Source organism: Cicer arietinum, chromosome 2 (genome assembly GCF_000331145.2).
Source record: "Cicer arietinum cultivar CDC Frontier isolate Library 1 chromosome 2, Cicar.CDCFrontier_v2.0, whole genome shotgun sequence".
Classification (NCBI taxonomy): domain Eukaryota; kingdom Viridiplantae; phylum Streptophyta; class Magnoliopsida; order Fabales; family Fabaceae; genus Cicer; species Cicer arietinum.
In genome coordinates, this window is record NC_021161.2 from 2,892,496 (window position 1) to 2,904,645 (window position 12,150).

Genomic DNA, 12,150 nt, shown 5'->3' on the forward strand with positions numbered 1-12,150 from the left:
ATATATATATATATATTACAGATCATGCAAACAGAGTTTCTACGTGTCTAGTTTGAGAAAATGTCAAATGTCGTACTCATAGATTATGTGGTTCCTCTCTCAATCTCGTGACTCAACAGTGATTCAATTATTCCTATGCTATTTTCAAACCAAGAGAGAACAAACTTCCAAATACACTCACATGAAATTTTTAGATTTTTCCAAGAAGATAACTCCAATTTTATATATTTCTTTTTGCATCCGTTTTTTTATTTAAATTATTTTGGAAAGTTCTAAATACATATCTAATGTGTATGCTTTTGTTTTTATTCTAAATTTTTTTCATATATATTAACTAGTATTAAAACATATATATTTTTATAAATAGTTTTAACACTAACTTCAATTAATTGATTAAACTTAAAATTTAAATAATTAATGAGTTTATTTAAGAGAATCCAAATTTAACTTTTAATTAGATTAATTTTTAATCAAATTTTATTTATTTTATAATTCAAATTATGAAGACTCGTTTATTCTCTTAAAAATTAAAAGATTAAAATAAATAAATAAATAAATAAATAAATAAATAATACGAATTTACTACATTTATAAAAAAAAAGTAATATTGTACTGCAAATTAAGCAGAAACAAATATTTTATACCTTTATTTAATTTTTCTACCATACAAATATGTGTGTTTTGCACAGTAATGAAACAAACCTGAAATCTTTTATTTTTAGTTTAACGGGTTTTTGCATGATTGCACAAAGTAGTCTTCTTTGGGTTTTTATACAAATTCATATTGAATTTGATTGTCTTTATCATAGACAGCTAAATGAAACTAGCCTACAAAACCTCATTATTTAGCTTGTTCTTATCATAGAGTAATAATACTTCACACTTTAATAATGTATATATATTTAAAGTAAATAGTGATTTTTGATTTATAAATCAAATTAATTAACAAAAACACACAATTGATGATCAATTTAACTAATAGAAAACATATTTGAAGATTAGAATAAAAAAGTTCATTTTAAAAATATTTTTAAAATTTTGATATATTCAAAAATTATATTAACTCTCTAACAAATTTAAGATCCAAATGACATTTTTTTTATACATATGATACTTGATTAATCACATGTAAAAAAGAAATTAATTTAATGAATATATAATTATTTTAAATCACATTAAAAATTATAATTAATTTGTTTAAGTTAATTATTTATTTATTTAATTGAATTAATTATATTTTTGAATGTGATTACCAAGATTTCAGGCTGAGTACAAAATATGAATACAAAATATGGGTGTCCATATATTTTATTATTTATTTGGAAGTACACCACAATTTTGCCTTTGCCTTTATAACTAGACATTGTTTCTAAAAAACTCAAACCTCACAATGTCTTGGTTTTTTACAATTCTGTTTCTCACTCTCACATTTGGTACTAATCTTTCAGAATCTAACCATGACAAATACAACAAGAAGAAGCTTCTTCCTTCATCTTTTGTGGTTGGAACTATCTACTGTGACACATGTTCTCAACAAGCTTTCTCTCAAGAAAGCCACTTCATTTCAGGTTCAATTTCACCCTCAAAAGTGTTCAATTTCATATCTAAAAAAATGTTGTAAAAATATTATAAAACTTAATTAAATTTTTTGTCCTTTTTTTTTATAGGTGCATCAATAGCTATTGAATGCAAAATGGAAAAAACAAAACAAATATTCTATGAAGAAGTGAAGACTAATGAACATGGAGAATTCAAAGTGAAACTTCCTTTTATAGTGAAAAAACATGTGAAGAGAATTAAAGGGTGTAATTTTAAGTTAATAAGTAGCAATGAACCACATTGTTCTATAGCTTCAACTTCTACTTCATTTTCACTAAGCCTTAAGAAAAAAATGCAAAAAGAACACATTTTTTCAGCTGGGATTTTCTCATTTAAACCTATAAAAAACCCAAAATTTTGTAACAAAAAATATAGTATTCCAAACCCTAAGAAACAAAATCTTGTGAAAAATTTAGAAAAATCAAAACTTTTTTCAATGAAAAAATTAGTACATGACCAAGAAGATTTCTTTTTTTTTCCTCCAAACCCTTTATTTCCTCCACCTTTGATTCCAAATCCATTTCAACCACCACCATTGATTCCAAATCCATTTTCACCACCACCTTTGATCCCTAATCCATTTCAACCACCAAGTCCACCATTGATTCCAAATCCATTTCAACCACCAAGTCCACCACCACTTTTTCCAAATCCATTTCAACCTCCTCCATCAAGTCCTCCACCACTTATTCCTAATCCATTTCAACCTCCACCATCAAGTCCACCACCTTTATTTCCTTTTCCACCAATAGCAATTCCTGGTTTAACTCCTTCACCACCACCTCCACCACCACCAAGATCCATTTTTCCTTTTCCATTTCCTCCTCTATTCCCACCCCCTCATAGCCCTGGCTCACCCCCTACTTCTTCAATGGATTCTTCTCCTTGAATATATAGATTATGTGTATGTTTAGATTTACAGTGAATATGAGGAAATCACAGTGTTAAATCATAATAGCACAAAAGTTAATTCTTGAAACTTCGAAAAAAAATCTAGTCATCTATGGTCAATCCAAACATACATTGTTATATTAATTTACAATTCATTTGCTTATTATTTTTTTTTATGATATAATATATAGTTATATATGTGGGATGAATATGTCACATGGATTTGGATTGTGTGCAATTTGAGTGTGACAACACATTGTAAGTCATATTTGAACCGTTAGATCAAGATTAATCAACTGTTCAAATTTCAATTTTTTTAAAAAAATTAAAATGTCGAACTTGAAATTTATATGGTATGATCTTGATTAGATGATTTAAATATGATCGGTTGTGGAATCACAAACCTAGATCCATGTCACATATATAGAATGACTAGTACCAAAATAGTTGACACATTATAGCTATCTTAGTGATTAGTAATACATATTATTTGTGTAATATCTATCCTTGAATTGTTCTATTAATGGACTCTTATGATTGTGATATGACTATATATTTCAATGCTTGAATATAAATTGCTGAAGACTATATGTTTGAGACAAGTTAATGAGAATGACCAAATGCATAAATGTATGGAAATGTGAGAATTAGGAAACAAAATACCAAAGTTTATCTTGTAAAGAGGAATGATACAAAATATCTTATATACAATGATAGTAATTAATATGCATCCATGTGAATCAAGGAAGATAGTAATTGGAAAGAAGTTTTCACGAGCGGTATATAAAATTTAAAGTGAATTTTTTAAATTTTAATTTGAAATCGTTAAATTAAATTAATATAGTTAAATTAAATTAATATAATTGATGTTATGTAATATTTATTTTTTTAATTGATTTAATATGGTTGATATAATATTAAATTTAAAAAAGATTTATAGGCTAAGTAAATTTTTTTTTTAGACTTTTTAATTAAGTAAAAATTTTGTTTTTTCATGAAAATTTAAAATAATTATTTTAGTGGTCTTACTTGCGGACTATCTAGAAGTGATATTGGACAAAATTTTACCAAACTTTATATATTTAAAGATTTTCTCTGTTTTGAGTAAAAAAAACTTGGGCTCAAATCTAACATATATTGGACCCATTTGTAATTAAAAGAAAAATTGAATACTCAACCAGCCTCTCAATATTTTTTGTTAGATTTTAGTTTCCAGCACCTAATGTTCAGTAATATATTTGGGAGTGGAGAGCCAAAATCAAAGGAACATATAAACATTAAAAAAAAAACATATTGGACCTGGAATTGCAAAATATATACATAGAAGTAAATGTGTGGGATATTGACATACTACTAATTAAATTCTTGTTAAAAAACATACTAATTTAATAGGATGATTTTTTTCACCTCTAATGTTTTTCTGATTAACTAATTTGAATGTTTTTCTTTTGTTTTTGTGTCAAAATACACATTTTGATTAACTATTTCGGATATATTAGTTGAGGACTTTTGAAAACACACATGTAGGAGAAAAAAATCACCTATTAAATAGTGTTGAAACAAAGTGAAAATGGTTCAAAGTTTGTACCTTCATATATATTCTTTTTACCAAATATTTAATATATATATATATATATATATATATATATATATATATCTTGTTTTTCATAATATTATTTTTTCAGTAAAAAAATTATCGGCTCATAAACTTATACGTGGCCCATTTAGAGTATTTAAGCGAATTATTGATTTTTTATAAAAATATTTTTAGTTATTTATTTTATACTTTTTACAATTAGTACTCTCTTCCTTTCAAAATAATCGTCACATTTGACTATTTTACATAAATTAATAAAATATAATAAATAAATAAATGTATTTTTTGTTAAAATTATTTTTATTATTATTAAAATATTTTATTTATCATAAATATAAAATAGATAATATTAATTTAAATAAATGGGAATAATATTAATTAAAAGATACAATTGAAAAAATAATAATTAAAATTACATTAAAAATTAAAAGTAAGAATATTTTTGAGAAAATATAACAATTTTTGTGGGATAAAGAGAACAGTAAATATTATGATAAAAAGATAATTTAATTTTTTCTTCAAAAAAGTAAATTTAGAAAAATAATAATAAAATAATATAATTATCAAATCTTTCCCCAAATTTATTTAATAGAATCAAAATAAAAAAATAAAAAAACCATAACAGCTGGTCTCAGTTGGAAAACCACTTATGAAATTGCAATATAGTCAACATCACAATCCTAAATATTCCTCTATCAATGGCCTCATTCAGATTCTTTTGTTAGTTACATCTGCGCCTTAGGCAATTAATAAATAGTTTCATATTTGAAAATGTAAACATAAATTAAAATAGAGAGTGTTTTAGCCAATAAAATAAACCATAGACAATGGGCAGCTAAAGATTGTAGCTAGCTGAGCAAAGTGAAGCAACATCCAAGTTCAACAAAAATGTTCTTTTAAGAAAAGTGAATATATATTCGTTCTTTATGAATTGGGCCTATAATTTAAATACAAGGAATAAAAAAGCGTTAATTTTTATATATCCATATACACTATAAATCTATTACAACTAATTATCTTTGTGACTTTAAAAGTGATCAAAGTAAAAATCATATATTTTATTAATTTGACAATTGTAGTTAATTGACGGTGTAAAATATATTTACACTTTTGATGCATATAAATTAAATTCATAAAAAGTTATTTTTTTATTGTACCATATATATTATTTTTTATAGACAAATATTGATAAGTTAAGTTTCGTAGAGTGATTTTTGAATTTCTGTTTCAGTTGTTAGTTTTTAATTTTAGTTTTGAGTTTTGAATTTCAGTTTTTCAATTTTAGTTATGAATTTTGATTTTAGTTGATTTTTAATTTTTATTTTATTTGAATTGTTTCACTCTCTTCAGTCTTCACCCTGTTTTATTATAAATTCACTAAATATAAAAAATACTTAAAAATAAAAAAATAAAATTAACTTTTTAATTTTTTTAAAATAATTCAAATGTTATAAAACCACAATTTATTTAATTATAATAATTTAATAATAGTGATTTAAATGGTAGTTGTGGAAGATGATTATCTAAAGCTGTCAAAATCGGTTATTTCGAATGAGTTAGTTTGTCCAACCCGCTAAAACACAAGGCTTGGACCTAATAATTTCAGCTCAAATTTTTTCAGGACTTTTTAGCCTGACTCGAATAAACTCGTTACTCATTCGGGTTAACTGTATGGGTACAAGGTAGCCCGCAACCCACATAACCAATTTTTTAAAAATAAAATAGTAAAATTGTTTTACATAAAAAAATATTCAAATGATATCCAACCCACTTAGCTAGTTAAATATATATTATCTTTTGTGATAGAATATTATCTGTAGTTGGTTATATATTTTTAACAATCAATTTCTTGATTTTCCTAAGTGGACAATCATACAACACTTTGAAAAATGTGAACATTCTTCAAAGAGTCTATAAACATTTATTTTAGAGTCATATTAGAACAATTTAGCAATCTATTTGAATTTGGTTTGAGTTTGTGTTATGTTAGACAAATCTAAATGTGTTATGCTAGATAATATTCTAAGTTTGGACAATTTGAACTTATTTTAATTTGTGGGTTGTTTTGAAAATTTTGAATTGAGTTTGTGTTAATTGGAAAATTCAAACTCAGTTTGTGTATAAAGAGTAAATCATAATTTTTTTTAAATGAGCATCAAAGAAAATTTTTAAATTAAAAGGGTAGCAAAGAAATTAAAAATATAACGAGTCAAAAAAAAATATTGTAAAAAATGTGCAGGTTACCCGCTCAATTTGAAACTCGCCTAGGACCAGACACGATTAGTATTTTATCAGCCCATATTAAAACAGGGTTTTTTGGCATGATCCTAAGAAGCGTGCAACCCATTAGGACCGACCTTATATGGGTTGGGTAGCCCGTTTTAATAGCTTTACAACTATCATGGTAGTAATCAGTCGTCAAAGACGACTCAAGTGGTTAAAAAATACAATTTATTGTTGGAGGTGGTAGTTTGAGGTTCAAAGTGTAACGGACGGTGACTATAGTGGTGGAAGGTGTTGGTGGTGAGAGATGGTGATTAGGAGTGGGTGGTCAATGGTGGCAGGTGTTAGAGGTGGGTGTTCGGTGGTGGTGGTCGGTAGTTAGTGGAGGTGGATGGTTGGTGGTGTTAGCGTCAATGGTCATATGGTGGTCGGTGGTGAATGGTGATGGTGGTGGCGGTTATTAGAGGTGGGTGGCTAGCACTGTTGACGGTGGAGGTGGTGGTTGTGGCACTGATCAAAGGTGAGTGGTCAAAGATGTGGTCGAATGTGGGTGGTCAATGATTGCAATCGAAGGTGAGTGGTCGACGATGGCAATAAGTTGTGGTCGATGGGTGGTGTTTATGTCTATTGATGATAATATGTTAAGTGTAAAATGAAAAACAAATGATATAAGATTGAATTAGTGGTCGGAAAGAGAAGTTGAGAGTGAGGTGATAAGAAGATCAGAAGTTCAATCTCCCCTCTTAACAAAAACTAATAATATTAACATTATTAATTAGAAATATTAGAAAAATTATAAAGAAAATAAAAAATTCACGACAAATAATTACAAATAGTTTAGAAGCTCAAGAATCTAGTTAATTTTTTTTTTTTTTTTAAAAAACTTAGTATTGATTGCAAATTATTAACAAATTTAAAGATCCAGCCAATTATAAGTTTTTTAATTACGTAAACATTGATTAAGAATCCGTCAAAAGAAAACATAGGTCAAGTATAGACAAAGTCATTAAACTTTAGAATAAAATGATCTGCTCCTTATAAACCAAAAAAAAAAAAATGATTTGCTCTTTCTGTTTATTTTGTTAGTGTTTGGAATGTAAATATACTTCTTACTCTTCCATTCATTTTTACTGAAATTTCTTTCCCTTTTAAATATAAGAAAAAAGTCAAACATATATATAAATCAATTGCACTTTTTTTTTCTTTCTTATATCATAGATAAAATAATTTTATATAAAATAATAAAAAAAATTAATATATTTAATTCAAATTTTAAATCAAATATACCAAAATTTTATTTTTTATTTTTTATTTTAGAATCAAAAAAATATATACATTTCAATTCTTTTAAATTTCACATATATTTCTCCTATAAAAAATAATTTTATTCAAGACACGTCATATATTAATTAGAGAATATTTTTTTGTATAAACACAAGAATTTAAACATTCTATTTGGACATATACATAAAAGAAAAAAAATCAAATAACATATACTATTAAAATAATAAAAAAAGTACTTTTTATACCTAAATAATGTGTCTAAAATTTTTATGTACACACAACAGTTTTGTTCTTAATTAGTTATATCTTTTGGGATTCAAATTTTGATTTGCTAAGTGAAGTTTCATTGATCATGTATGTCTCAAATTAAAAGCAAGATGTCAATTTTTCAGTCAAAGGGTGCATTCAATTAGTAAAACGAAGTTAATATCAAATCAATTAGAATCAGTCAATTTTAAACCATGAAACACATTGAAAGACAGTGGATTTGGAAGCTAATACCATCCCATTAATTTCAATTTCAATAATAGAATTGATTATCATAATTAAAGCACGATACTTACCAAATTGTCTTGCACGGAAGTGCTGAATTTTCGCATTCCACTTGATTTGTTATAGTTATTTTTCCTCTGCTTCATAAAAATTCCTATGATAATATAAAAGTGTAAGAAGTTAGTCTAATATAGGTTTAATGACAATTATCCTAGTGACACTAGATAGGTTTTTTTTGTTGTTGATGAAACAGACACTAGAGAGTTGACATCACTACCTATCTAATAATATATTTTTTCATTATTTATTATTATAAAGGTAACGAATTATTTAAATGATATCGATGTAATATATTGAAAATAAAAATTTAAAAATTATTAAAAAATTTCACGATTATTAATAATATTTTTTAGAATTAATGATTTGTTATCCTTTTTGTTTTTATAAATATGATGATAATTTATTTAACATCGATTTAATATAAAATATATTTTTTTTTATCAAGTAAAAATATTTTAATTATTATATTAATTATAAAAATAAAGATAATTATTCACTTGTATTTGTGAGACATAGCATATTCAACCGTTTAAAGCATGTTTTAAAAGTGGTTCACGATAAACATTTTTCATAATTGGCCTACTTTTAAAAAGAAAAAGCAAGTATCATGCATTAACATTTAACCTTTAGTTATTAATCAATTCTATTAGTTGAAATTGAAATTAGTAGGATGGTTTCAGCTTCTGAATCCACCCCTTCAAATTCAGTGTTTCTAATGTTGTAAAATTGATGGATTGCGATAGATTTGATATTTTAACTTCGCTTTACTAATTGAATGCACCTTTTGCCTAAAAGAAAAATAAAAGGGTAATTAATTGATGAACATATGATACTTCAATTAAACTAAATTAAATTATATTAAGACTTGACCTATAATTATAAATCAAGGCAATAAGTCCAACAATGGAAAATCTTTGTGTATATATCACTAATTTTTAGAATTTTTTAACATTAATATTTAATATGAGTCAATCATTTTATTTCAACAATTTAAAATATATTATTAATTGAGTTTTAATCGATAGCTTTTTATATCATAGTATTTCAATAACACTATTTTATTTTAATATTTAAAACGTCTAGGTTCTACATATAGAATCTTTATTAAAAATACTTTTACTTGAATAGGTATTATATTTTCCCTTGAATAGGGTTACCTAAAGAGAAAATTTCTTATCTTAGAAAGCTAAGAAGTAAAGTTACAATTCTTATGTTCGACCCTAAAATTCAACGAAATATTATTAATAGATTTTTTAGAGTCTTAAGATGGACCTTAATTAATTTTTTCCCTTTTTAAATTTATTTTTGAATTTAGACTTTTTTGAAAGCCTAAAATCTTTAGTATTCACTCGTTATGAATTTTTGATAATAATATTGGCACATATGTGAAAACTTTCTCATTCAAAAACTTTTAAATAAAAAAGACACCTTCAACAAAACTACCTTATTCCAAATCAGTTCATATTAATTGATATTGCAAATCTTCTTTAAAAGGAAAATAAAAATAATATTTTGTGAAAAAATAAAAATAATCTAAATTGTTCTACTCACACCACATAATTTAGTTTTAGTTCAAAAACTAATAGCCGGTTAAACCACTGCAAACAAAATGACAAATGTTGTTGATGAAATGGTGATGGTATTGGTCCCTTTTTTCTTATCTTCCTCACTACTTCATTTATCCATTTTTGTTCAACATTTCTTATTTGATCTTCATTTTCTGGACAATAGGCTAGGTTACACAGTAAACAAGAGTGGCCTTTTCTGGACAATTAGTACTAGACAGTGTTTTGCAATCATTTTTCATAAGTAAATAAATACTTATTGACATCATAATAAAAATGCTTAATTGCAGTTTTGGTCCCCCTATTTTAGCTGATTTGCGAAAGTAGTCTCCTCATTTTGTTTATTCCCAGTTTTGGTTTTTCAAACAGAATTTTAGTCCAAAACTTGATGAAATTTCATTTTTTTTTTTACATTTATTTAAGTCACAACATGCCTCAAGATCTCATTTGCAACAATTGTACCTGAAATCTATGATTATAAATAGTGTAGTACGGCTTTAAAAAATTGAAATTTCATCATGTTTTGGACCAAAATTCTGTTTGGGGGACCAAAACTGGGGAGAAACAAAATGAGAGGACTACTTTCCCGATTCAGCTAAAATAGAGGGATCAAAACTGCAATTAAGTCAAATAAAAAACTTACACATAAGCCAATTAATTAACATATTTACAAGCTATAATATTAACTATAAACAAAATTATGATAAAGTAAGGATAAATGTATTTGATCATGTATATAAACATTTTACATAAAAATTTATATATATATATATATATATATATATATATATTAAAGGGTTAAAGTGAGAGGACTACTTTCCCGATTCAGCTAAAATAGAGGGATCAAAACTGCAATTAAGTCTAATAAAAAACTTACACATAAGCCAATTAATTAACATATTTACAAGCTATAATATTAACTATAAACAAAATTATGATAAAGTAAGGATAAATGTATTTGATCATGTATATAAACATTTTACATAAAAATTTATATATATATATATATATATATATATATATATTAAAGGGTTAAAGTGTGAGAAAAAAAATTAAATAAGTTTGTCGACTTTATAAATATACCAAAAGTTTGAAGTAAATTTTTATAGAGATTAAAAATATTTGTAGGGGTTAAATAAACTTTTTAATTATTAATTTAAATCTTTATTTTTTAACGAAAATTCACATGACAAACATCAAATGCATTTTTTATGATATGTCATTGTTAATATCTTAAAATATTATTAGTTTAAGAAAATTAAACTTTTTAATTTAACCATTTAATATTTAATATGGGGTTGTAGATAAATTAGTAAAGATTAATGTGAATTAAAACTTAAATGATTAAATTATTAAATTAATATTCATATTTTAAGATCTTAATAGTGTCGAAATAATATTGTCTGTCTCCATATTTATTATGTTATAGATAGTCAAAATATTAATTTATTTTATTTTTGTGTATCTGGTAAGCTACCTGCCTTGTGTGAGTCGTGTCCATTGCAAAATTTATTCGCAGATACATATAGACACTATTTTTTTGTCATCCCTAAGAAGATATAATTAATACAAAAATATATTTCATCTAATACACTGAATACCAATATTTATTTTTAATTTAAAATTGTCTCTATAGAAGAGAACCTACCTCGCGCATCACACGGACTCACATACTAGTTTACTTAATAGAGTGATATTAAAACCTAGCAATTTATGCAATCCAATATGTCAATCTCTTGAACTAGACACACCTTATCTTATTATATCCAATGAATCTTATGTGCCTCCTAATTTACATCTCATAAAAAAGATTTAAAAAGAGATTCTATTTTAAAAATGGTACATGATGAAACTTTAAAAAAAGTGAATTAAATAATTCGAAAGAGCAGCAAAAACAACTTAAAATAAATAAATAATAATTATCCATCGAAATAGTTTCGCTCTTCATAAACATCCTCCCTTTTAACTTTAACTTCTAAATTGCTAAGTGTTATTGTCAAGCTCTATAAGAGTATCACCAATGTAGTTTTCTATATTTGGGGTCTAAATCAGTCTTAACTAAAAAACGTTAAATTCTTCATAGTCAACATTTCAAAAATGGCATGACTTTATATTTAAATATTTGTAATTCATGGTCAATTATATATTTTTTTTTATAATAAAAAGTTTAAGTGAATTGCATTCTTGAAGTTTATTAGAGTTGGTAGGTCTTAAGATTCATAGAATAATGATAGAAACATTTACATATTACTTATTGACGAGATTTTTACATTGGCAGTGCAAGTTGAACTCACATTCTTTTGAAATATGTGTCAACTTCTTATTAACTAAATCAACTTTCTTTAACAAGTTAATTGAATTCCTACAAATACATTTAAAAAAATAATATGATATAAAAAATAATATAATATATGTATAAAATACAAATTATGAATATCA

At 25.0% G+C, this 12,150-nt stretch overlaps 1 protein-coding gene across 1 annotated transcript; it reads left to right on the forward strand.

Moving 5' to 3' along the window:
- The first annotated feature begins 1,337 nt into the window (after positions 1-1,337).
- Positions 1,338-3,035, forward strand: LOC101507952 (uncharacterized). Its single transcript, XM_004507229.4, has 2 exons — positions 1,338-1,568; positions 1,668-3,035. The coding sequence occupies exons 1-2, from the start codon at positions 1,391-1,393 to the stop codon at positions 2,486-2,488; spliced, it is 999 nt and encodes a 332-aa protein (XP_004507286.1). The 5' UTR covers positions 1,338-1,390; the 3' UTR covers positions 2,489-3,035.
- Positions 3,036-12,150: the final 9,115 nt, after the last annotated feature.